Raw genomic sequence first — 26,190 nt, 5'->3', positions numbered from 1 at the left:
GAATGTGAAGACCTGAGCCTTGCCTGGTGTTTCCTCCAGTCTGACATTGGGCCATAGTGAGCATCACTGGGTATGCTATCGTCACTGTCATCCTTGGTACGCTCCCAGGAAGACAGGGGACTAGTCCCCCAAAAGCTTTTATTGCCCTTAGTCAATCACCCAGAAATCAAAGCAAACTTTCAATGTACTAAAATTCAGCCTGTGGCTATCCTAAGTCCAGTCCATCACTGTCTCACATAAGACACATGCCTAACTGTGTTTATCATGTGTCTTCCTCTAATTCCTGAAATCTCAGAATGTAATGAACAAATGTGCATCCAATTTAATTATGATTCCACAGATCTCAATCAGCATCCCTGAACAGCACCCCTCTTTAGAGGGCAGCGACCTTTAGAGCGTATTTTCCTTATTACTTCATCCCTAACCTCTTGATTGTTGGAAAGTCAGACCCTTGACCAGTTAAGCCTCAGCTGAGGAAGTTGCCTCTCAGTTCTCACCCAGCATAATATGACCAAGTGAAAAATACCTCAAAGCTAATTAAAGATACCATAAAATATCATGAAAGTCCTTCTGTCTCTTCTAAATGTAAACTGGTGAAAATGTTTCAAAGCAATGCATTCTGACAGGACACTTGATGTCTAGTTTGTTGAACTGTTCAGTTCTTGCCATCCTAAAAGCTCCTTCCTTCCGGTCTTAGATTCACTGATGTCTGTAAGCTTTTGCTCAAGTCTCTTCCATTCATAGCCAGGTTTCATAAAAGTCACCTAAACCTACTTTCTCATCCCTGGGTTGTTTTTGAAGATTTATTTTATTAATTTGAAAGGCAGTTACAGAAAGAGAGAGAGAGAATATCTTTCATCTGCTGGTTCACTCCTCAAATGACTGTAATGCCCAGGGCTGGTCCAGGTCTGAATCCAGGAGCCTGGCACTCCATCCTGGTCTCCTGTGAGGGGAACACATGGACCTAAGCACCTAGACCTTCATCTCCTTCCTCCCAGGCACTTTAGCAGAGAGCTGGATCAGAAATGGGGGCACGCAGGTGCTTTGGAGTAGCCCATAAAGCTGCCTCCTGGGATGCTGGAATCCCATATGGGTCCAATTCAAGTCCCAACCACTCCACTTTCCATTCAGCTCCCTGCTAATGCATCTGGGAAGGAAACAGAAGATGGCCCAAGTGCTTGGACCCCTGAACCCACATGGGAGACCGGAAGAAGCTCCTGGCTTCTGGTTCCCACCATAGCAGCCATTTGGGGAGTGGACCAGTGGAGGGCAGATCTCTCTCTGTCTCTGTCTCTCTCTGTCTCTGTCTCTCTCTGTAACTCTTCCTTTCAAGTAAATAAATAAATACAAGAAGAAAAAGAGAGGAGCAGGAGCAGTGGGACTTGAATTGGTGGTAATATGGAATGCCTGATTGGTGTTGTGGGGTAGCTTAACCAGCTGTGCCACAATGCTGCCCCCTCCACTTCTTAAGCTTACACAACTCAGTCTATCCAGGCCGCTGTATTGAAAATATTCGTGCTATTTTTGCCCTCTTAAAACAACAATGCTCCTGCCAATTACTACAGGTTTTTTTTTTTTAACTTTTATTTAATTAATATAGATTTCCAAAGTACAGCTTATGGATTACATTGGCTTCCCCACCCCCCCACCCCCGGTGACTTCCCTCCCACCTGCAACCCTCCCCTTTCCCGCTCTCTCTCCCCTTCCATTCATATCAAGATTCACTTTCAATTTTCTATATATACAGAAGATCAGTTTAGTATACATTAAGTAAAGATTTCAACAGTTTGCACCCACATAGAAACACAAAGTGAAAAATACTGTTTGAGTACTCGTTATAGCATTAAATTTCAATGTACAGCACATTAAGGACAGAGATCCTACATGAGGAGTAAGTGCACAGTGACTCCTATTGTTGACTTTACAAATTGACACTCCTATTACTACAGGTTTTTAATCAAAACTTACATAAAAGGGTCAATACTCCCAAATTCCACTAATGCAGATTAAATACTTCTAATGTTTTGGTTTCTTTCTTTCTAGTCTTTTCATTGTACATGTATGTATATAAACAATCCTAGGGTCCCATGCAGCCAGTAACCAAATGTGACATGACTAAAATCATGCCAATCTCTGCTTTTACCAAGAGTGTGCAATGTAAAACCCACAACACTTTTTAAAATCCTCAATTTTCCCCAGATTCCAACCCTCTCACCTCTAAGTCCTCCATTACCTCACCTTCACCTTCCCTGATCTTTTCTTTTCTTTTTTGATTTTATTTATTCATTTGAGAGGTAGAGTTATAGACAGTGAGAGGTAGAGTCAGAAAGAAAGGTATTCCTTCCATTGGTTCACTCCCCAAATGGCTGCAATGGCCAGAGCTGCGTCGATCCAAAGCCAGGAGCCAGGTGCTTCTTCCCAGTCTCCCACGCGGTTGCAGGGGTTCAAGGACTTGGGCCACCATTCCCTGATCTTTTCCTGCCTTGTCACCACAGGTTCTCGGCTGTTCTCTCCCTGTCTTCTGCCTATGGCACTTGTGATGTATGTCTCCCCATCCCCTTTCCCTACAACACACCCCCACCCACGGTATTGATCTCCCTTGTGAGACTGGAGTTCAATAGACTCCAAGAAGAATGAGAAAATCAGAATTTTCTGTCAAGAGTAGAGAAGGGAAGAAGAAGGGGCTGTGAATACTTTTATATTAATGCTTTTTTTAAAAAGTCACATATATTCACTCTTAATAAACTCATACTATAATACAGTTTTATATTTTATTTTTAATTAGACATTTTGTTCATTTTCCAAGTCTTTTGAAACTTCTTAAATGTAGATGATTTTTAGTGCTGTATTATAATCCAATATATGCTAATACTTTTAAATTGTCAAATATATAGGTTCTTTCCATTTTTACCATTATAAATTATCCACAGCTAAGTGCTATATGGTCTTGTTCTCTGAAACATTGCAAATTATGGAACAGCTGACTTCCCTCTTTACTTCCTGAGTCTCTGTCCTTTTCTGGGTTTTGTGGCCTGCATGACTCCTAAACCTGCACAATAAGTGTTCTCCATGGTCCTGAACTAGACTCTTACCACCCTGTCTCCTTCTCCCTCCAGGAAAGGCCATGTGCTCATCACTGTCCCCTGCTTCTCTCCTCCTCTTCCTTATTATCTTTCTTAGCCTCCTCTTTTATTCTGCTTATTGCCCCCATGTTCCCCTTTCCCTTTGCAATAGTTTGCTAGGGCTTGCATAACAAAAAATAGACCACATAGCTTAAACAACAAACATTTATTTTCTCAAGGTCTGGATTCTGAAACTAAGGTGTCAGCAGGATTGAGTTTTCTGAACTTTGGCTTACAGATGGTTGTCCTCTCCTTGAACCTTCACATCCTCTTCCTTCTGTATCTGACTCCAAACTTCCTTTTCTTATGAGGACCCTAATCCTATTGGATGAAGCCTACTCTAAGGACTCATTTTAATTTAGGTACTTCTATAAAAAGTCTGTCTCCAAGTGCAGTCACATGCTGAGGCACTGGATTTTAGGACCTTAACATATTCATTCTGGAGGGGGAACACAATCCAACCCATAACATTCTACTCCCCTTCCCTTCTCAATATTAGGTATCAGTGACTCCCACTTTTGTTGGATTCTATTTGTCTTAGAGATGAAGATTTATTTGTTTTTAAGAAATATTCAGGTGGTATTAAGTAGGAGGAGAAACTTCTTAAATAACAGGATTTTTCCAGCCTGCTTTGATTCCCACTTCCTTCTATCTCCCCCATACTACCCCCAACACAACATATACACACAGTGTAGCAGGTAGGATTGTGGAGACTTAACTTTACCTCTGACATCACTGCAGCCTGATGCCTGGTATAACCTTGTAGATCACATTGCAAGGAGTCAGTCCCTCTGCTCTTGGAAGCCTTGCTAAATCAGCCTTCAATGTATATTCTTCAATATATACTCTGTCATCCACTTTATGGCCCTCTTGCCATCTTCCACACCTCCCTTTACTTTTTAAAAAACATTTCATTCATCCTGGTGACATTAACTATTGCCTCTCAGTAATGTTTTACAAATCCCTCCCTCATCTTCAAAACCCACGTTGGACACTTCCACGTGGATGTTACAGCTTAACAGGTTCTGTGTTGAAGCTGCCATAGTCTCATCCAAACGAACTTCTTTCCCTGGATTTTCTAGGCCTCTTACTGACACAATAATTCTCTTTTTTAAAGATTTATTTATTTATTTGAGAGTCATAGTTACAGACAGAGAAAAAGAGAGACACAGAGAGAGGGTCTTCCATCCACTGGTTCACTCCCCAGATGGCCACGATGGCCAGGGCTGGGCCAGTCTGAAGTCAGGAGCCAGGAGCTTCTTTCAGGTTTCCCATATGGGTTCTGGGGTCCAAGCACTTGAAACATCCTTCACTGCTTTCCCAGGCCATTAGCAGAGAACTTGATGGGAAGTGGAGCAGCCAAGACTCGGACCAGTGCCTATATGGGATGCTGGCGCTGCAGGCAGAGGTGTAACCTACTACACCATGGTGCCAGCCCCCCACAATAATTCTTTCACACAACCATGTTTGAGTCCTTAGAGTCATCTTCAAGAATGTCTTGACTTCTCCTTCTACATGAAATTAGGTTCCAAGTACATAGTATGTTGACTCCTTAAGTATACATAAAAGTTATTAGGGGGACTTGTTGAAAATGTAGAATTCCAGCCTCATCCCCCAGAGATTCTAATTCAGCGAGTCTGTGGTGTTACCCGGGAGTCACTCCAGATGAGTCTTATGCAGTGTGGTACTAGATGGGTGCCACTTGAAGAAATACTGCTCTAGATTTTGCTTCCAGGATGCCTCTGATTCCTTCCTTACTCTTCTTAATTCCATCTGATTCACAGCACCTTTCCCCTTACATGGAATGTTATAATGGCCTGCTAAATGATCTGTATGTCTTCCCTATGCTATCCCACACACCACAGTCAGATTCACCTTGCTAAGTCATCTCAAAAATCTTTAAATTCCAACATCACCCCTCCCCTCCACTGGCCAGTCAATCAAGTGCAGGCTCCAAAGATGGCAGATTGAACCCTCTGCTTCCTTTCATGTCCCCTACCCAGCAGGCACACTAGAAGCATCAGCATCCCAAGCCATTACCTGAAGCTGCCCTACGATGACGCTTCATGCTCTCTCATCTTTCTGAATTTCCTCTTCTTCCTGCACAAATACCCATCCAAATCCTGTCCATAACCTAAGACTTATTTTAAACACGACTTTCATCATTGAACCCTTTTGATATCTATTAGGGTATTTGAGACTAGAGTTTGTGTTTTCATCACCTTCGTTTAATCTTCAGCATTAAGCACACACCTTCTTTCAGATAGTGGAATTGAAAAATATTTGTTGAATGTACTTCCTGATAGCTCAGGTCCTGTCATCCTATAAATAGAATAGACTGTGTTTCTCTAAATGCATTCACTAGTATTTGCCAACATTGCAGTGTGCGTTGCCCTGTTCAGCCCTTTTGGACAGCTTGCTAGCTCTTTTTACAGTGCCTCTCCATCAACTTACATTTTGTTCCTTGAAAAGATATTGGAGCTGTCTGCAAACCAGACAATTTTGTTGCCTGTATCTCTTATTTTCCATGTATAAGAATGTTAAAAAGGCCCCTTGCCCCGACCAATTCCTGAGGGAAGATTCCTATTTACATTTCTCTTCCAAAGTCATATCCACTTACCCATCTTGTTATCCTATCAGGAAGTATCCACACTTCAGGGTCTTCTGTAATGGGTTTCCTGAGGGCATGTTCACCTCCAGCACCTAACATAAAATCTGGCACTCAGAGAGGCTCAATAAATGTTGTTTGAATTTCAGAAGAGTGGATAAGAATGCCTGCCCCGAAGCATCTTAGCAAGGTTGCATCCCTGGAGTCAGACTGGGCCAGAGCAACTCTAAACTGGAAGGGCAGTAAATGAGGGTCAGACTAAAAGATTAAGACTATTACAAGGATGCAAAACTTGGTTCAAGAGCCAGGGAGACCAGGAATAGGGAAGCAGATCAAACTTAAACTGAGATCAAAGGGCTTGGGGTGTAGGTTAATAAGAGGGACTGAGAGAATACTGGCATCAATTAAAAAAAAAAAAGATTCATTTATTTATTTACTTGAAAGTCAAGGAGAGAGAGAGAGAGAGAGAGAGAGAGAGAGAGATCTTCCATTCACTGGTTCACTCCCCAATTAGCCTCAATGGGCAGAGCTGTGCTGATCTGAAGCCAGGAGCCAGAAGTTTCCTTTGGGTCTTCCCACGCGGGTGCAGGGGCCCAAGGACTTGGGCCATCTTCCACTGCTTTCCCAGGCCATAGAAGATAACTGGATCAGAAGTGGAGCTGCCAGGACTCGAACTGGCACCTATCTGGGATGCCAGCACCGCAGGCAGTGGCTTTACCTGCTATACCATAGTGCCGGCCCCACGCAGCAATTCTTAGTAGAGAATATTTAATTGCTTATAACCATCAGTTTTCTCACTTCTAAAATAGAGATGATGGTGGTCATGTGAGCCTCATAGAGATGTTGTGAGAACTAAATGTCATCCAAGAATCATTTACTGAGTGACTGTGATGCTCCATGCTCCATGCTAGGTGCTAGGTCATGAATATAACACAGCACTTAGTCTCACATTCAAGGGCAAGGTTAAATAGGAATCTAGTTTTCTAGCGATGATGCTCATCTCTTTTGTGGCCTTGTGAAAGACTTCTGAAAGTCTCAATAAGTCACAGTGACTTGGATTCTCCTTGCCTGGGATCTTGCCTATAACCTCAAGGAACACCAATGAATCAATGAAAGCCTAATTTCTCTCCACATAAATCATGCTGTCTTTTTTCCTCAGATTGTTAGATTTGCTGAAGAATTCTGAGACACCATTGACGTCACCCCTACTTTTGATACCGGGACTGAAACTCACTGGCACCAATTAGTTGCACTGCTCCCAATCACAGCTGCTGCCAGCAGTTGCCCAAGTGTACATTATGATCATTATTTCACCTACGAGTTATTTGAAGAATCTTGGATAGATGGCGCTGACTTTTAATGATATGACTCCCTCTAGCCAGCCAGTGTTCTTAAGAGCATCCAAATCATCTGATCTCGTTGTATCCATGGCAGTGTTGCAGGGAATCTCAGTAAATCAGAGTATCTCGGTGATGAGAGGGATTCTCAGAGCATCCAGCCCAGCCCTCCGGTCTTCTGACTGTGGAAGTGCCAAGGCCAATTGTCTGATATTTTCTTTTCTCTGAGCATGAATTTTAAATCTTAATCATTAAAAGTTGTTGCCAGCCGGCGCCGCAGCTCACTAGGCTAATCCTCCGCCTTGCGGCGCCGGCACACTGGGTTCTAGTCCCGGTCGGGGCTCTGGATTCTGTCCCGGTTGCCCCTCTTCCAGGCCAGCTCTCTGCTGTGGATAGGGAGTGCAGTGGAGGATGGCCCAAGTGCTTGGGCCCTGCACCCCATGGGAGACCAGGAGAAGCACCTGGCTCCTGCCTTTGGATCAGCCCGGTGCGCCAGCCGCAGCGGCCATTGGAGGGTGAACCAAAGGCAAAGGAAGACCTTTCTCTCTGTCTTTCTCTCTCACTGTCCACTCTGCCTGTCAAAAAGGAAAAAAAGAAAAAAGAAAAAAAAAAGTTGTTGCCAATCATCTATGTTCCTCTTTTGGTAATCTTAAAGAATTTTTTATTATAATCTTGGCTGCTCTTGAACATGCTTTTTAAATTATTTTTGACCACCTCATTTCTAGAAAGTGAGTTTATTTTACAATGTAGTTTGAATACTGCAGCTGCAAAAATCTGTGTAGTAGTGATAGAATTTAGAGGATAGGGGCTGGCGCTGTGGCACAGCGGGTTAAAGCCCCAGCCTACAGCGCTGGCATCCCATATGGGCACTGGTTTAAATCTCAGATGCTCCTCTTTCGATCAAGCTCTCTGCTATTGCCTGGGAAAGCAGTAGAGGATGGTCCAAGTCCTTGGGCCCCTGCATGTTCGTGGGAGACCCGGAAGAAGCTCCTGGCTCCTGGCTTCAGATCAGCTCAGCTCTAGCTGTTGTTGTCATTTGGGGTGTGAACTAGCAGATGGAAGACCTCTCTCTCTGACTCTACCTCTCTATAACTCTTTCAAATAAAATAAAATAAATCTGTAAAAAAATAATATAGAGGATAAATAGACAACTCTACAATTATAGTCAGAGACTTCAGCACCCCTCTCTCAATAGTTGATAGAACAACTGTACCAAAAAATTGGAGGGGATATAGAAGCGACGATTCTATATATGAATCATCATATATGAAGAATCAACATATATGAAGAATCAACTTACACATATATGAAGAATCAACTTACATACTGGAAATAATATTTGAACTTTTAGAAACATTGCTTAATTTTTGAGCTATTGCTGAATGTCATTCTGACTTTGAAAAATCTCACAAAATTGCTTTAGTCTTGTTTTTTTAAATTCATATAAGCAATATTCTCAGAGCCTTATATTTATTCTTTCACTGAATCAGCCAATAAATATTTACTGGTGCCTGCTACAGTCAAGACATAGCAATGAGCGTCATAATTGATGCCACTGCTTTTGAAATGCTTAATAATTAAATTCTGAATAGGAGAGTTCTCCTATTTAACATTATATAGTATATTGTAGGACTGTATTAATTTGATCAGGCTGACATAACGAAATATGAAAGACTGGGTGACGTAAAGGACTGACCCATATTTGGGGACAGTTTTGGAGATTGGAAGCTCCAGTTCAAGGTGCCAGTAGAGTGGGTATCTCCTAAGGGGTTTTCCCTTTGGTTTGCAGAGAGCCCCCTGCTCACTGCACCCTCATGTGGCCTTGCCTACAAGTGCATTTGGGGGACAGGATCCTCCTCTTGTAAGACACCAATTCTACTGGCTCCAGTTTTATGACCTCAGTAACCTTAATTACCTCCTAAAGGTCCCATCCCCAAATGCAGTCACACTGGAGGTTAGGGCTTTAACAGATGACTAGGACCTAGGATACAATTCAGTTGGTAGCAAGTACCAAATCAGTTAACAAGCACCTTTTAGCTCCTTTATAAGCTCTTCCCTGAAGAATTATGGAATTACGGTTGTCAACAGCAACTCATTGTTACAGGTAACAAGAAAGCATGGTCCCAAGAGAGAAAATGCTTTGCCTGGGATCACAGAGTGAATAGGGACAGAGGCTAGTAGCAAAAATCAAGTCTGGCTCAGTCACCACACTGCGCTCTTGATATGGCCTTGATCAGAGTCACTGCTCCACAGCGTATGTGTAAGCTGAGCATCTGGCTTGAGTAGGAGTCCCTGCATCCCCTGGACTTTTCCTACTCATCTTCAGGGCTCCTGATCTAAATCTCTTGCCTGAAGACCCAAAGCTGGCTTCTTCTTCTGAGTCCTGGGTTATCAGAACTTTGGGGTTTTGTGATATAGGCCTTATGCAATCTGAATATACATTCTGTATAATCTGATGCCATCAGCTCCAACAGAATATTACTGCTCTCCCTATAACATCCCTCTCATTTTAAGGGAATATTTTTTTTCTTTTGCATTAAAGGCCAGTGCTTCACTCGGGATTCAGGCTCTATTGAAAGCATGCTCCCTGCATCATCATAGCTGCCTTTCTGTCTACCACCAATACTCTTTCTTTTTGCCTTGAGGACTGATGTGCTATAGAAGATCTTACAAATTTGACCAGCAGCCTGGTCAACTCATCAACTTCTCTGGTTCAATCTTTCCCACTCACAGAAGAAGAACCTCTTCTCTGGGGGCCAGAACTTTATTTCTGCCAAAAACCAGGTAGTTTAAATTCAAGTATGTAGACTAAGGTGTTGTCCCAGTATAACGAACCAGGCAATAATTTCCTTGCTACTGGAATCTCTCTCTCTCTTCCCCCCTCTATCTCTTTTGTTTTCTTTCCTTTTTTTTCTTTATCTCTTCTTAGACTTGTATAATTTATATGTACTTTCTACTTCGTATCTGGCCAAGGATGTCACAATTTAGCTGACTGATTGGTGGGTTGGTTGGTTGGTTGACTGGGTGGACGTTTCTGACCATAATGCTTGCTTCAGCAATACAGGAATCAGAATCTCAGACTTGGAGTGCTGCCTTTTGAACCGTAGCTTTACAGTGAAAGAATTTTTACAAAATCCTGAAACCTGGAAGCCACCTTCACAGTTTCTGATTTAATTTGGTCTTTGTCTCAAAGGCTTTGCAGGTGATTCTCATGGGTAGCCAGGGTTGAAAATCTTTGGATGGAGTTAAAAAGTTGCCCAGGCAACCGTGGATCTGATGATACTTAAATCTCTTCCACTAGAAAATCTAGAATGATGACTCTTCAAAAGTAAGATTCTAGGTAGTCATATCTTCCAGTGTTCCTGGATATACAAACTGCACTGCTACTATAGAGGCAAGCAGCAGATAGTGGGGGTAGTAACCAGAACCTGCTCCATGAAACCCCAGCTGTGACCCCTCCTGTTGTCTGAGAAATACTCTCCCGGGGGCCAGTGGTTCACAACCAGGGGAAATTTTCCCCCAAGGACAAGGTCTGGAGATGCCTTTGATTGTTAAGACTTGGGGGAGTGCTCTGGGTATCTAGTAGGCAGAAGTCAGGCATGTGCTAAACATCTCGCCATGCAGACAAAGAATTATCCTGCACAAAATATCAATTGTGCTGAAGTTGAGAAACACTTTCCTGGATCCTCACTCTCTGGTCCTCCCTTTTTTCCTCCCAGGGGATAGCATTCCTAATGGAGTTCATTCTAAAGCATGTCCTCTTTCTGAAGCATGAGTGCAACAGTGCTTTTCAAATCAACACTCTGCACCCTGTTTAAGTACTCAGAAGGTCATTGTCCTGCTTTGCTTTTAAGAAACGAAGGCTGCCACCTGTGTGTATGTAAGAGAGGCAGAATAGTCACAGCACCACCTTTTCCACTGGCTGCTCCTCTTTCCTTCTGATCGCCTTTCTGAAATACAGAATGAGCTCATGCCCCTTGACCTGACCACTTGATCCAGCACCACAGTCAAAGGAGCCAGCCCTCGAGTGCGGGTCACTCCCTGAGACAAGCCTGGGGCTGATGAAGTTGCGGGCACCAGTCTGACTGGGTCAGGCCTGCTGCCAGTTTGATTAATAAGGGCTGGGCTGACACTTCGAGCAGGGCCTGAACCTGCTGGTTTTTCTCCTCACCTCCTTAGATCATTTCATTATTAAATTAAAGATTTTTGTGATTTAAAGTGAGCCGTCAGGCAGCCTGGGGACTTGGTGAAGAAACTTAACCCAGTACAGCATTTACCAAATCTGATCTCAGTGGGGTGCTTTTTCTTTCTCTTAAAGAAATAACTCAAAACTCCCAGAGCTGGAAGCAGAAGCAGAACCTTCCCCTGCAGTGTCAGGAGCCCACACAAAGAGGCTGGTATGCCAGGAAACAGAGCTGATTATAAATAGCAGGAAAAGCAGCATCAGTCAAAACTCACTGATGTGCCTGAGCAAAATGTTAAAAGAAACAAATAGCTTCTAAAACAGGAAGCAGTGACTCTCCCCACCCCCAGCCTTTTTTTTTCTATAATTTAAAGTGCTAAGGAACAAAGAGTTTATAGCCATACAGGTTTAAACACACACACACACACACACACACACACACACACACACTTTTACCAACAGAACCCCTTTAAGGAAATAATAGATCATCATTCATTTAAAAACAATGAAATCTCAAGAAGTCAGAGCCTCACAGAGAGAAGCCGCCTTGTTCCGCTGTGCAGTGCTTGCTATTTATTTAGAAGGTCTAAGCTTTCCCTGGTGAAATAATTTTCCTGTGTGCATATTTTTTTCCAGCTTAGATGGAAACCATTTGAGATTCCAAAAGCATCTCAGAAGAAAATGGACTTTGTGAGTGTAAGTCAGCACCCTCCCCGTCTTCCCACCGCACTCTGCTCGACTGCAGGGAGTGTGCATGATCCAGCCAATTGCAGGCTGAATGCAGGAAGCAGCCTTATCGGAGGCAGCAGAGCCAAAGCCACCGGCACGTGCCCTGGGGTCTGGCCAAGGGATGTCTCACTTATGGTACCAGATGGCCTTGACAGCAAAGGGCACTTGTGAACTGTTTGCATCTCAGAAAGGCCAGTGGAAATTGAACATCTTCCTAGTTCAAGCTGTTTTGCTTTTTTGTAGAACAGGGGCTTTTTTTTTTTTTTTTTGCTTGATGGACCCCTTTGAAGGTCTGGTGAAGTCTGTTTTTAAATGCATAAAATATTACATAAAATTATCAAAAAGCCAATTATACTAATGAACAATGATAAAAGTATTTTAAAACAAACTTGGTTTGTAGTTATATATATCATAAGATCCATGGGAAAATCCAAAACCATGGCTATTAGAAACATGAGCGTAAATGGCATCTTGAGATATCTATAGCAACTATAACGTGATATAAGAATATCCATGATTTCTATCATTGACAAGGTTATGGGCACTTCTAATACTGCTGTGGTGTGTTACCTGCATTCAAATTAATGGAAGAAAATGACAAATTCCATCAGAGATTAGTGAAAATATATAGATATATATAATTTTTTCCCATGCAAGTTCATGGCTCCCCTGAAACGGATGCTGGGTTAGAAGGGTGGCAACTCTAGTTAGTGAATAGCAAAGTTGCTTGGTGCTTACAAGTGCAAGGTGCACTGGAATACCTGTGCCCAGAGCAGAGTGCATGTTGGGGAGGACAAGGGGGCTCTAAGGAAGTGAAGTTCAAGAGGCCAATGGAAGGCTCTGTTGACCAACGCTCCTCACACCTGACCTAGAGACAGTGTAGGTACCCAGCCACAGACCTAATTGTCTGGATCATCTTGAAGTCTTTGTCCTTATTCAGTGCTCCAAACCCTGTGTGGACTCACTCAAGTAAACCCTAAATTTGCACATTGAGTTAAAGTACAAAATACAGAATTCACCCTGCAAGTAACAGGTCTCTGGAGGAGCCCTGCCCCTCCTTTTGGGCTCTGCATCAGCAGGAGTGGGGCTGACGGATGTTTGGAAAAGGCCCGTGTGTTAAAACTCTTGGAACTGTGCCTGATCTGCTTACGCGGCAGAGAGAGCTTCGGTTGGTCAGAGTGTGTTCCTCTGCGCTGTTCTGATGAGATTGGGCTGACTCTGTTCTTTTTTTTTTTTTTTTCCAAAGATTTCTTTATTTGAAAGGCAGAGTTACAGAGAGGCAGAGGCAGAAAGACAAAAAGACAGAGAGAGATCTTCCATCCGTTGGTTCTCTCCCCAAATGGCCACAACAGCCAGAGCTGTGCCAATCCAAAGCCAAGAGCCAAGAGCCCAGAGCTTCCTCTGGGTCTCCCACGTGGGTGTAGGGGCTCAAGCACTTGGGCCATCTTCTACTGCTTTCCCAGGCCATAGCAGAGAGCTAGATCGGAAGTGGAGCAGCCAGGACTCGAACTGGTGCCCATATGGGATGCCAGCACTGCAGGCAGTGGCTTTACCTTCTATGCCACAGCACTGGCCCCTGACTCTGTTCTTAAGCAGAGGACTTCTCACATGGTGCAAGATATCTGGAGGGCTCTAACTGGTCCCCAATGTTGCAACCTTCTTCCTTAAGCCTCCAAATGCCTGATACTGCATCCAAAAAGTTGATAGTAAGAATCAGACTCTGGCTGGCGCCACAGCTCACTTGGCTAATCCTCTGCCTGTGGCACCAGCACCCCAGGTTCTAGTCCAGGTCGGGGTGCTGGATTCTGTCCTGATTGCTCCTTTTCCAGTCCAGCTCTCTGCTGTGGCTCAGGAAGGGCCAAGTGCTTGGGCCCTGCACCTGCATGGGAGACCAGGAGGAGGCACCTGGCTCCTGGCTTCGGATCGGGCAGTGCGTTGGCTTTAGCGGCCATTTGGGGGGTGAACTAACGGAAGGAAGACCTTTCTGTCTCTCTCTCTCACTGTCTAACTCTGCCTGTCAAAAAAAAAAAAAAAGAAGAAGAATCAGACTCAAGAAAAAAGAGAAAGAAAAAAAAAAAAGAATCAGACTCTTCAGATTCAAGTAATGAATTGATGTTCTGTAAATTCATCTGATAGAGCCATGAAGACAATCCAGATTTAGGCCATGGCTGGCAATTAAAGTGAGCCACAGCCCACCAAACATAAGTTGGTCAACTTCAGGCTCCCCAAAAGCATACTGGATCCCAAATGTCACACTGGTCCCAAAGAGAAGACCCTGGTAGAACCTTGCTTCACAGCTCTCAGAGAACCACAGATGGGCCTCTTGGGCACCATTCAGACTCACCGTCCCCTCTCCCTTGTGTCTCTCCCAGGGCCTGCACACCTTGTGTGGAGCTGGAGACATCAGGTCAAACAATGGGCTTGCTATCCACATTTTCCTTTGCAACACCTCCATGGAGAACAGGTGAGCGGCTCAGGCTGGGGCAGGACATCCTCATTCCCCATCACTACTGGCAGAGGCTAAAGGCCAGGCTGTGCTCATAAAGTCACAGATGCACATCTATTGTGGTTTTTGTAGAGCTTTTTGTTCCTCAGAGCAATTTTGATAAATATTTATTACTAGTGATACTAAAGTGACCCTCAGGACATAAACTACGTCACATAAGAGTGCAAACAGAAAAGGGAGAAAAGGACCCTGGAATACAGGTGTAGTTTGAGGCATTTTGACTTTAAGCAGGTTGAGGCCAGGATACCCTTACCCTCTAAGGTTCTCCAGGGCTATTCCTGAGCCAAAACCACACTGCATGAGCAGCCATTGGAGCCACTTGTTGGTGGCAAGTGAAGATGAGGGACTTTAGCTTCAGCTAATAGTTTTGCGTAAGTTCAGAGTTCCAGAATAGACAAGCTTATATACCATACTTCAGTAATAATTTTTTGAAACTTGGAAGTGGCATTCCTACCTTTCCCGTGGGAAGCAGAATATTGTAGTGGTTTTGCACACTACCTCATGAACCAAAGCATTATGTCCAAAGCCCCATCCTGCTCTTGCTAGCTGAGCAGTTTTCTGCAAACTGCTTAACTTCTCTGACCCATGAATCAGGGCCAAGATCACAGCCCTGTGACTGGGCACTGGAGACCTCCCTTTGGGTTCAACCTCATCTCAGGCCCCCTCGCTCTCTGATCAAGCCTGCAGCCTTCATTCTCTTCTTTTACTTTGCCATGTGCCTCCTGCCCCAGAGTCTTGGCCTCTGCTGTCCTTTCTGCTGTAATGTCCTCCCACCTCCCCAGACTCCCTCCTCAGATCTCAGGTCTGATGTGCCCTTCTGCAAGGAAGCCTTTGCTGCCTCCCCAGACTGGCTCAAGTCCTTGTTGTTTCTTTCCCCCTGCACTTGATTTTCAGAGTCCCATTGCTGTTTGTAGTGGTATGGTGCAGTAATTATTTGATCACTGTCTGACTCCTTACCAGACTTTACGGTCCTTTGAGGGCAGAGATTGGGTCATTTTGCTCAATGTTTTATATCCATCACCGAGGCTGGTATAGGATAGGCACTAAACGATAATGTGTGGAAGGAGGTAATTTGTCTAGACGGTGCTAAAACTGAACATCACAGGACTTACTCTCCGTGTTTCAGATGCTTCTACAATTCAGATGGGGACTTCTTGATTGGTGAGTTCTGAAGATTTCAGACTGCTTCACGGGTACTTGATCCCTAGCCCCAAGCCGATTTTTAATTTTATACATATTCTTTCCCTTCATTCCTACAATCTGTCCTATTTCATGTGTACCATCCATAAAGGGAGGTCTAGAGGCAACTGGTAGCCCGGGAAAGAGTCCTACTGTACATCAATGTCCTATTTCTGAGTCTTTCTTTGCTTGTTTCTTCTGAGCCTTTCTGATGTGTGATATCCAAGAAGTTGAAGAGAAATGAGGAATAATGCCAACATCAATTAATGTATTAAGATAACTCTAGGGGCTAGCATTGTGACGTAGCTGGTAAATCTGCCACCTGCAAAGCTGGTATCCCGTGTGGGTGCCAGTGCATATCCCAGCTGCTCCACTTCTCATCCAGCTCCCTGCTAACGACCTGGGAAAAGCAGCAGAGATGGCTGAGGTGTCTGGGACCCTGCCACCCACATGGAAGATCCAGATGCTCCTGGCTTCAGCTTGGCTGAAAACATTTTTTTAAAAGATGTGTTTATTTATTTATTTGAAAGGCAGAGTTACAGAGAGAGAGGGAGAGAGAAAGAGAGCCATCTTCTGTTTGCTAGTTCACTCCCTAAATGGCCAAAACAATTAGGGTTAGGCCAGGCCAAAGCTAGGAGCTAGGAGCTTCACCCAAGTCTCCCATGTGGATGGCAGGGGCTCAAGCCCTTAGTCCATCTTCTACTGCTTTCCCAGGTGCATTAGCAGAGAGCTGGATCAGAAGTAAAGCAGCCAGGACTTGAATCATATGGGATATCAATGTTGCAGGTCATGACTTTACCCACTACACCACAACACAGGCTCCAAATAAATAAATATTAAAAAAAGGAAAAATATATATATATAAAACTCGGGGCCAGCGCTGTGGTACAGTGGGTTAACGCCCTGGCCTGAAGCGCCAGCATCCCATATGGGCACCAGTTCTAGTCCCAATTGCTCCTCTTCTGATCCAGCTCCCTGCTATGGCTGGGATAGCAGTAGAAGATGGCCTAAGTTGTTGGGCCCCTACACCCACGTGGGAGACCCTGAAGAAGCTCCTGGCTCCTGGCTTCAGATGGGCTCAGCTCCGGCTGTTGCAGCCATCTGGGGAATGCACTAGTGGATGGAAGACCTCTCTCTCTGTTTCTACCTCTCTTTGTAACTCTGTCTTTCAAATAAAATAAATCTTTAAAAAAAAAAAACTCAATTTTCCTTTTGCCCAAGAAAAGATCATCTGTCATGGATAGCTGCAGTTTAAATAAAAATTCTCATGGGCCCATATAAAACATAAAGTCTAACAGAGGTTTTTCTGATCTGATCTGCGCATCTTATTTGGCTATTTTCATGTCCAGATTTTGGAGTCAGTATTTTGGTGTGGACACCTGATATGCCAATGCTGGCATCGCACAGGAACTCTCTCTCTCTTATTTATTGTGCCCTTTTCGGTCTGTTCACAAAATTTTGCATATAAAAGTTTCTTTCCTGACAACCCAAAAAAGATGGGGTCATTTTCTTATTCACATTCTTATAGATAGCAGAATAGGTCACCTGAATCATCACAATATATATTTTCCCCCAAGAGACTCAATAAAGCTGTTTTCATTTGGAATGAAAAAGGAGATGTAACCCTTATGCCTTTTATTCTTCATAAAATGTTCTCAATTGAAAAGAGTTACTCATCACTGCCCTGTCTCTCTTTGTCAGTTCCTCAGAAAGGGAAGCTTCTCATTTACACTGAGTTTGGCAAGATGCTTGTGCAGCCCAACGAGATCTGCGTCATTCAGGTTGGTGATGTGTCTCCTTCTCCTCCCTGCCTCCCCCTAATTTGGGAGCAATCTGATGTTTCATCTGCTATTTACAATTCTAAAATTTCTCTGTCATGTCTGGGCTATGGGAGGGAGTTTGAGTTATGGAGGATGCTCCGTGTGCAGAAGGGTAAGCAGGCGTGGGTGCCTGCTTTGTTTTAATATAGCACAAAAATCACAAAGCAAAGCGCATCATCAGTTCACATTCTGAAGCATTCGTATGCACTCCGGATAAAGCCCAGCTCCCATAGATGTAGGTAGGAGGCAGTGAGGGTGATATTTTACAAGTTGGATAACTTGGGGCTATTATCTCTGGAACCAAGGGGAAATTAGACTAGAATTGGCTGGGGTCACTGATGTTATTAGGGGTTAAGGTTTTCTTTCTAATTTGTCTTTGATCTGATCACCTCCTCAAAGGTAGGTCAACAGCTGTAGCTCTGCTTTTGCCTGTGGGACTGGCTGTGGCTCTGGCATAGCTTCTTATTACTCAGATGTGAATTGGGAGGACACTCAAGTGTTTGCTTCCCATTCCAGAGAGGAATGCGCTTCAGCATAGATGTCTTCGAGGAGACCAGGGGCTACGTCCTGGAGGTCTACGGCGTCCACTTTGAGTTGCCTGATCTGGGACCCATTGGTAAATCTCCACTATGAGGCTCGAAGCCTCATTTGAGATATGCAACACAGTTAATTAAACAAAATCTGACATTCTTCTCCCCTAACCACATCACTCAAACCTCAACTTTCCTCTTTAGACAACTTCTTTTCTAGGCCAAGTGTTTTTCGTTAAATATATGCATAACAGAAAATGACCCATACATTCTAAATTTCTCCCAAGAATAGCATATAGACCATTGAAGATAAAGACAACATATTATAAACTTCTAATTATAGAGTGTACACTACAAGGAATGCAGATATTTGAGTTACTGTGGCTTGTGTTGCCAGCCTCACAGACAAAATGAAATTTGACTACTTCTTGATGAAAATTTGGGAAGAGGGAAAGAAGAAAGGGAACCACTTAAGCAAAAGCAGACAAGTGGGAATGAGCTTTGGGAATAAGAAGGAGATGGTTCTCTTAAGTTAGTGGGCTATGTGAAAGCCATAAAAATGGCCATGACTCTATTTCTACAGAAAGGGAGAACAGACTGAGTGACACATGATCTATGAGTCTCACATTCTTACCAAGCACATACCACAAAATCTACACACCTCACAGTAAAAACAGGTAAATCAGGGGTAGGTATTTGGCCTTGTGGTTAAGACACCAGTTAGGACAATTTCCCACATCGAAGTGCCTGGGTTCAAGTCCTAGCTCTGGCTCTGAAGTCCATCTTTTGGCAAATGTGGACCCCAGGAGGCTGCGGTATTGGATCAAGTAATTGGATCCCTGCCACCCACATGGAAGACCTGGATTGAGTTCTGGCTCTTGACTTTAGTCTTCCAGACATTGCAGGCATTTAAGGAATGAACCAGTGGATGGGAGACCTAGCTGTCTCTCTCTCTCTATCTCTCCCTCTTTGCCTTTCATATAAACTTAAAAGAAAAAGAAATTAATGGTCCATCACTCAGTGTCATGAAGGAGTGGAAACCAAAGCTCCCATGAGATGGGTTAACTCTCTCAAAACTGCACAGAAGTCCCTTCAACCCCTTTCTCTGGCACACTGGAGGCAGGTGATACAGAAGGTAAAGTGCAGGTTGTCCTCCAAAGGTGTCTTGGGCTGAATGGAGTAGCTGGGAAAATTGGCCCATGGTTTCATCTTTGGCCACACTTCCCAGTTCTGCCTCCCTTGTCAACAGCTTTTAGAGCAAAACAAGGACAGGCCAGCGTGTGCCTTCTGGTCACTCCCCTGGGGATGCAAATATTCAGAGGAAGGTGGGAGGCAGCAGAGAGGCAGCTGGAGCCTTGGTGGGCCGTCTGGCATCCTGCTCACCACCCACTCTTCTCACTTTGGTCTGGCTTCCTGCTGCTGTACAGTCAGCATAGCCACCAGGTTCCATGGAACATGTGCCCTCTGGAAAATATATATAATTTACTAACCAGCTGGGGGCTTATTTTTTTTTAACCCCAGGAGCTGGAAATGATAAAACACTCCCCAGGTCTCTCCTTTCAGAGTTAAATTATGTTTTTGCACTTACGCTTTTCATTTTTGGCCTTTTGATTTATTTGCTTTTTCTAAAGGGAACACTTCCCCACTAAGCAAAGGTAAGCAGGAAAGTCCTGAGTCCTTTCTCTCTGAGTGGCAGAGTTCCCAGGCCAGGGAGCAGTTTTACATGCTTGAATTCCGAGTTCTGTCTAAGGAGCAGAGGCAGGCCTGGGACAACCGTATGTAGCCCTTCCTAACTGAGACCAAGGACAGAAGATGAGCTCTGGAGTCATCAGAGTTCCCTGGAACAAAGAGATCTAGAATTCTGTCCGATCTTCCCTCTTCCTCTTTTCTAGGCTTTTCCTCTCCTCCCATTCCCTCACCTCTAAGATAATGTGTGTAAAATGGTTTTGTTAACCACAGTCACTCTGCACCTGTAGGAAGTGAAGCTGGTGATAATGATGATTTCTGTGAATTTTTCTCCAACCAAATCCCTTGGATCCTCCTGAAAATATACCAGACTAGGAATCCAGGGAGTCTGAGCAATGAAAGAAATTTGTGGCATGGCTCTTGACGTAAAAGAAAGCCCTACTCTTTCTGTAGCCGTGGGTATCATTCCTATGGGATTTCGGAAGTGTCTGATTGAGTTTTGTGTTATCATCTTCTAGGAGCTAATGGCTTAGCCAATCCTCGTGATTTCTTGATTCCTGTTGCATGGTATGAAGATCGCCAAGTGCCGGGTGGCTACACAGTGATTAATAAATACCAGGGCAAGCTGTTTGCTGCTAAACAGGTAAAGCTAGAGAATTGGGAATGAACAGTTATTGAGCACCAACTGATTGTTAAGCCCAGTGTTAGGTACTTCGCATATATCCTTTCGTCCTTACTACACCATAACATACTACAAACAACGTACTATTTGCATTCCTTGTAGTCAGGCCAGTCTGGTGATAAATAATTTCCCAATGTCACAATAGGTGGCAGATTTGAACCCATATCTATCTGATTCCAAAGTTGTGCTCTTTTCACTCTCCAAGAAATGAAAATCCTGGCAATATGTAAGTCTCTTTAAATGGTATGGAAAACATCCTATACTCGTACAGCCAGCACAGTATGTTCTAAGGAAGCAAATGAGATAACAAGCAGATCAGCCAAGATTTATATTCTCTAATTGCCACCATATTTCAAGTATAGGCAATTATTGATACAAAACAAGGAGAACTAAGTTAATTAGCTTGGCTTAGTTTATACCATCAGACTAGTGAAGTCAAGACATAGCGAAGGCACAGATCATATTAATAATAAATTAGTATAATTTAAAATATATTGCTACATATTATTTTTACACTGAATATATTAGAATAAAATAGTCATATAATAAAAATAACCCACAGCTCTCTTCTTCTGAACCATTATTCATTTGCTTTGTCTATTCAAACTATATCTTTTTTTTTTTTTTTTATCTTTTATTTAATGAATATAAATTTCCAAAGTACGACTCATGGGTTACAATGGCTTCCCCCCCCATACCGTCCCTCCCACCAACAACCCTCCCCTTTCCCACTCCCTCTCCCCTTCCATTCACATCAAGATTCATTTTCGATTATCTTAATATACAGAAGATCAGCTTAGTATACCTTAAGTAAGTATTTCAACACAAACTATATCTTTTTTTTAAGATTTATTTATTTTATTTGAAAGTCAGATACACACAGAGAGAGGAGAGGCAAAGGGAGAGAGAGAGAGGTCTTCCATCCGATGGCTCACTCCCCAATTGGCCGCAATGGCCGGAGCCGCACCGATCTGAAGCCAGAAGCCAGGAGCTTCTTCTGGGTCTCCTACATGGGTGCAGGGGCCCAAGGACTTGGGCCATCTTCTACTGCTTTCCCAGGCCATAGCAGAGAGCTTGATGGGAAGTGGAGCTGCCGGGTCTTGAACTGGTGCCCATATGGGATGCCGGCGCTTCATGCCAGGGCGTTAACCCACTGCGCCACAGTGCAGACCCCTATTCAACCTATTTATTATCTGAAGAGATCTTCAGAAAGTTTATGGAAAATGTGTATTATGAAAAAGTTATATCTAGATTTAAAATCTTTTGCATCAACATAAACTTTTTAAAATTTCGTTTTCTACATACTTTTTGAAGACCCCTCATAGTTGCAAGACATGTTATTTTCCTTGGACAGCATATGGAGAGCATATCAACCAGCAGAGATCAACTAGTTTGACAGAAATAAGCTGAGTGCTCACTTTGGCAGGACATACCCTAAAATTGGAATAATACAGAGATTAGCATACCCTGCACAAAGACAACATGAAAATTCATGAAACAGTCCATATTTCTCATGCTACAGGTGGTATAATAATAGCTATTCTAAAATTACTTTTTGAAAAATTAACCCTGGAGGCAGACACATTGTCACCCTCGTTTCCTCTGAGTCACCAGGTTTCTCAACATGTGGTTCAGGGATCATTTGCATTAGAAGCCCTAGGGAGGCTTGTTTAAAATGCAGATCCTTAGATACTCCAGCAGCAAAAGTGATAACTTCTGGGGGATGTAAAAATCTACGTGCATTTTAAGCATGTTCCCCAGATTATTTTTCCATACAGTCGCTAGAGAACCACCATTCTAAAAACAACCAGTAGCTGCTCTAGAAAGGGTTCTGCTTTTCAAGTAGACCCTGTATTTCTTATTCTCTGATCCAGTCTGCCTTGTCTACCATGATTTATACCCTGGGAGACTGACATCTAGCACCTGAGCTCCCTAGCTTCTGGCTGGGTTCAATCCACAAGAAATTACAGGGCAGGAGGCAAGATCAGTTGGAGTATTTCTTTCCCTGCTTCCTCCTCATTTGGGACTGTGTTATGGTAGTAACTACTCCTCCATGGTCTCAGCTACTGTCGGCAGCCCCAGGGGTATGCCGGAGCCACTTCCTTTTAAATAACAGGAACTGATATGTGCACCTTTTCCCAACTCTGCATTCAGTGAGGTAGCTTGAAAATGATCATGTGAGAGTATTTATACCCCAGAAATCTGTAAATGTTATAACTCAGGGCTTTTTGTTTTTTCCTGAGAGTGAATGTTTAAATGTTTACCCTCATGCAACTGGGAAGCCCCTTCTTCATAGTCCTAGCTCTTGCTGGAGTCCTATAACAAAATTTCCCTCCCTTACCCACATGCCCAGGAATGACAATGTCTTCCCGCTATCATCAGGCTCAGATACCTCAACATCATTCCTCTTCCTCCTAACCCCACCTCTGCGCCCGTAGCCTGCTCATTAAAGGATTCAGAACATTCTCAGTTGAATGCTTTTTCCCAAATAGACCCACAGCTGTAGTGGGGACCACCTTCCTAATAGCAGGACACTGATTTCCTCTTACCTCAGGCCAGAACCAAGAAGTAGCACCTTGGAGTCACTCTGAAATCTCAAACCCTTGGGGCGGGATCTCTTCGAGGACTGCTCCCCTCTCCTCTCCTTCTTCACCCACCCAAGAACTGTCTTTTGGAAGCTCCTTTAGGTTGAAAAAACCTGGAGAACCATCACCGTGCCCTTTGCACCAGAAAACAGAGGGTAGCCCAGATTTTTCAAGAATTGCTGGCATCCACAGATTCCCATAGTTAAAAACTGTTGAAATGCACTACTTGGAGACTGTGCCATGCTTCTGTTGCACAAGTGATCAGAAAGCAGCTGGAGCTTATGAACTGGAAAAATAGGGTTAGTGGCTAAGTGAAATCTGCCAGAGTATGTGAAGCAACTCGAGAATGCATGAGAGTTACACTTCTCCCAAAGGAGCACATAATTAAATTGAGAACGAAATCAAATTAGGGAGAGTGTTATGCCCAGTACATATTGTGGGATCACAACTACAGACATGTTAGGTGCTAAGATCATCCTTTCCTGCTTTTTGTGATTAGGATGTCTCCCCATTCAACGTCGTGGCCTGGCATGGGAACTATACACCCTACAAGTACAACCTGGAGAACTTCATGGTCATCAACTCGGTGGCCTTTGATCACGCAGTAAGTCTGGACCACATAGGGACACTGGAGATGGTGTGTGTGTGTACATCTGTGTGTGTGGAGACAGGCACAGAGAGAGAGAGAGAGACAGAGAGAGAGATAGAGAGATTGTCCTTTGGTAAAGGATTAAATAACATAGCTAGTAAGGAAGCCAGGCCAGATACACAACCCTCACCCATGAACACAGCTTAGTACTCAACAGAGTTTTTACCGTAACCCTCATAGATGAGTGAAAACTTAGTATTCTGGGGGGAAACTAATTAAAAAAAAAAAAAAACCAACTGCTGACATCAGTGATGGGGTAAGGAGAAAAGAACATTTCTGGATTTGGAGAAGTCTCAGTCCTTCTCACAAATCTCAAGGGTCTGCCCTACTTGTCCGACTGCCCACCCTGGTGCCTCCATCCCTGGCTGTTTGGGGCAGTGATGGAGCAGACAGTCCCCTTCTGAAGTTGCTCACAATGCTCCTTGCTTGATTTAAACCAAAGACATTCTAATGTATGAACTTGGCCATATTTTTTCAGCCAATTAGGGGGCCACAAATAGGTCCCTGGTCTACGTGCAGGCCCCCATGGCCCCACTTTGTTGATAAAGTGCTGGTTTTGAGATCCTGGGGGAAAGTTCATTTTGCAGCCTAGTTCGTAATAGATGAACTTAACGCACACACTAGAGAGATAATTAGAGCAGAAGCCAGAGAGCCAGAGACAGAAGGATTACTCTGAGCCAGTTCAGCTTATCTCTGGTGGGGACCAGGCTACCTTTCTGAACAACAGCAACTCTTAATAAAACCAAACAGCATGAAAAAGAATCCTGAGACACTGATAAAGCTTGATGTGAGCCTCCTACCTTCACTCTGATCGTTGCAGACCATTTCCCATGACAGATGAAGAAATGTGAACTCACAGCAATAAGGATTGGATTTTTTAAAATCGAATTTGCACAGGTTCAGTATTCTCTGTACTGATCTATGGTTATTTTCTCAAAACTCAGTTCTGATTTTTCCATCACTGCATTAGAGAACCTTTGAAGGCCCCCGTGGTGTAGGATTCAGTCTGAGCTGAATCCTTGGGTTTTAGCCTTCTCTTCCCTTAACAAAATCGCTCTGTGGTTTGATGTATTTTCTGTTTTCTGAGATAAAATGCCTTCCCTCTCTCTCCCTCCCTCCCAGCATCTCTGCTCTCTATCTCCCCCTTTCCTGCCCTCTGTCTTTCTTTCATTCATTCTCCAAGGCCGGCTCCAATGTCATTCTTTCTTCGAGGGATTTTCTGATCCTTTCAAGTAGGAGTGGCTACCCTTCTCCTCCCCAATTATCTTTGAATACCAGACCCTGGCATGGTGCATCAAAAATGAAGATGATTGTTGTTGATTTCAAATAAATTGAATCTTGGTCTTTCCGCTGAAGGATCCAGAAGTTCTTTGAAAACATAATATTGTCCTTCAACTTATTCGCCTCTTGTTGCTACCACCAAGGCTAATGATCTAAATTGTGTCTTTTAGACCTGAGCAACAAAGGCAAGAAAACAACAAACCTACATCTACAACAAAACTTAAATAGTGCTCATTTCTAGTTCCACCTTACTCTGAGCCTCCCTCGTTCCAGGAACTCTGCACTGCACATCCCACCAGTGCTCACCCTGACTTGAGGTTGGGAGGCAGGCACCACTTGTTTTCAGATTCATGGAGTAGTAGGTTGGATGTGATGTAGGCTCAGCAGGGTGAAAGAGCAACTCGGAATTCTCATAGCTGGTATTAATTCATTTTGCTTCAAGCACAGCAAGACAGGAAAGTCTGATGAATGTCTATTGCACTTCAACAACAAGCCCAGACTATTTGGCTTGCCCTATGTTGTTTGATCAGAAATTAGGCTGTTGCTTGAAAACACCTCCATGTATGGTGGCTGTGTCAGTCAGTGTCCAGTCACTTCCCTTGCATGAGTTCAGCCTCTCCTTGTGCATTCTCAGGACCCGTCCATTTTCACAGTGTTGACTGCCAAGTCTGTCCGGCCCGGAGTGGCCATTGCTGACTTTGTCATCTTCCCGCCTCGGTGGGGGGTTGCTGATAAGACCTTCAGGCCTCCTTATTACCACAGTAAGTCTCTCCTTTTTTATTTTTTTAAGTGTTATTTAAGGTATACAATCATATATACAGATTTAGGAACATAGTGATACCTCGCCCCACCATCCCTCCCACCCACGTATGTCTTCCTTCTCCCATTTCCACTGTTAATTTTTACAAAGATCTACTTTCAGCTTACTTTTTTATCATAAAGTTAACCTTACACTAAGTAAAAGAGTTTAACAAATAGTATGAAGAAAAAAAGCACTGTTCCTCAACAGAAGAGACAAGGGCTGTAAACAATCATCGAATCTCTTTTACCGAACCACATTTGGAGATCCAACAGAAGCCAAGCAGTGAGCACTCCCCACTGGGAATAATTCCTGGGTTGTTTCTGTACACCTGCCCCGGCTTGAGTTTAGTACCCTGCCTCCCCAGGCCCAGTGCTGTGCTCCCAGACTTTAAACTGTTTAAATGCCACCACCTGGGCAGGGATGGCAGTGATACGATGACCCTGAACCTGGGTCTTAGTTTCTGTAGCCCTGAAGACTGACAAAAGGTGAAA

At 43.7% G+C, this 26,190-nt stretch overlaps 1 protein-coding gene and 1 non-coding gene across 4 annotated transcripts in view; both read left to right on the top strand.

Moving 5' to 3' along the window:
• HGD (homogentisate 1,2-dioxygenase) overlaps positions 1-26,190 on the top strand; it is a 51,761-nt gene that overhangs the window by 18,023 nt on the left and 7,548 nt on the right. For all 3 annotated transcript variants that reach the window (XR_001794703.3, XM_002716820.5, XM_008266864.4), the window contains 8 exons: positions 11,887-11,946; positions 14,352-14,443; positions 15,612-15,646; positions 17,366-17,445; positions 18,001-18,100; positions 20,219-20,343; positions 23,467-23,571; positions 25,532-25,658. Coding sequence is in view for 2 of the 3 variants with exons in the window: in XM_002716820.5 (XP_002716866.1) it covers positions 11,887-11,946; positions 14,352-14,443; positions 15,612-15,646; positions 17,366-17,445; positions 18,001-18,100; positions 20,219-20,343; positions 23,467-23,571; positions 25,532-25,658 (724 nt within the window). In the remaining variant the exon portion in view is untranslated. The remainder of the gene's footprint in view (positions 1-11,886; positions 11,947-14,351; positions 14,444-15,611; positions 15,647-17,365; positions 17,446-18,000; positions 18,101-20,218; positions 20,344-23,466; positions 23,572-25,531; positions 25,659-26,190) is intronic.
• Positions 21,793-21,894, top strand: LOC127483053 (U6 spliceosomal RNA). Its single transcript, XR_007909024.1, has one exon. It is a non-coding gene; the product is annotated as a U6 spliceosomal RNA (small nuclear RNA).

This window comes from Oryctolagus cuniculus, chromosome 4 (genome assembly GCF_964237555.1).
Source record: "Oryctolagus cuniculus chromosome 4, mOryCun1.1, whole genome shotgun sequence".
Lineage (NCBI taxonomy): Eukaryota > Metazoa > Chordata > Mammalia > Lagomorpha > Leporidae > Oryctolagus > Oryctolagus cuniculus.
The sequence above is the reverse complement of the archived record's forward strand: the minus strand, read 5'-3'. Positions and strand labels throughout refer to the sequence as shown.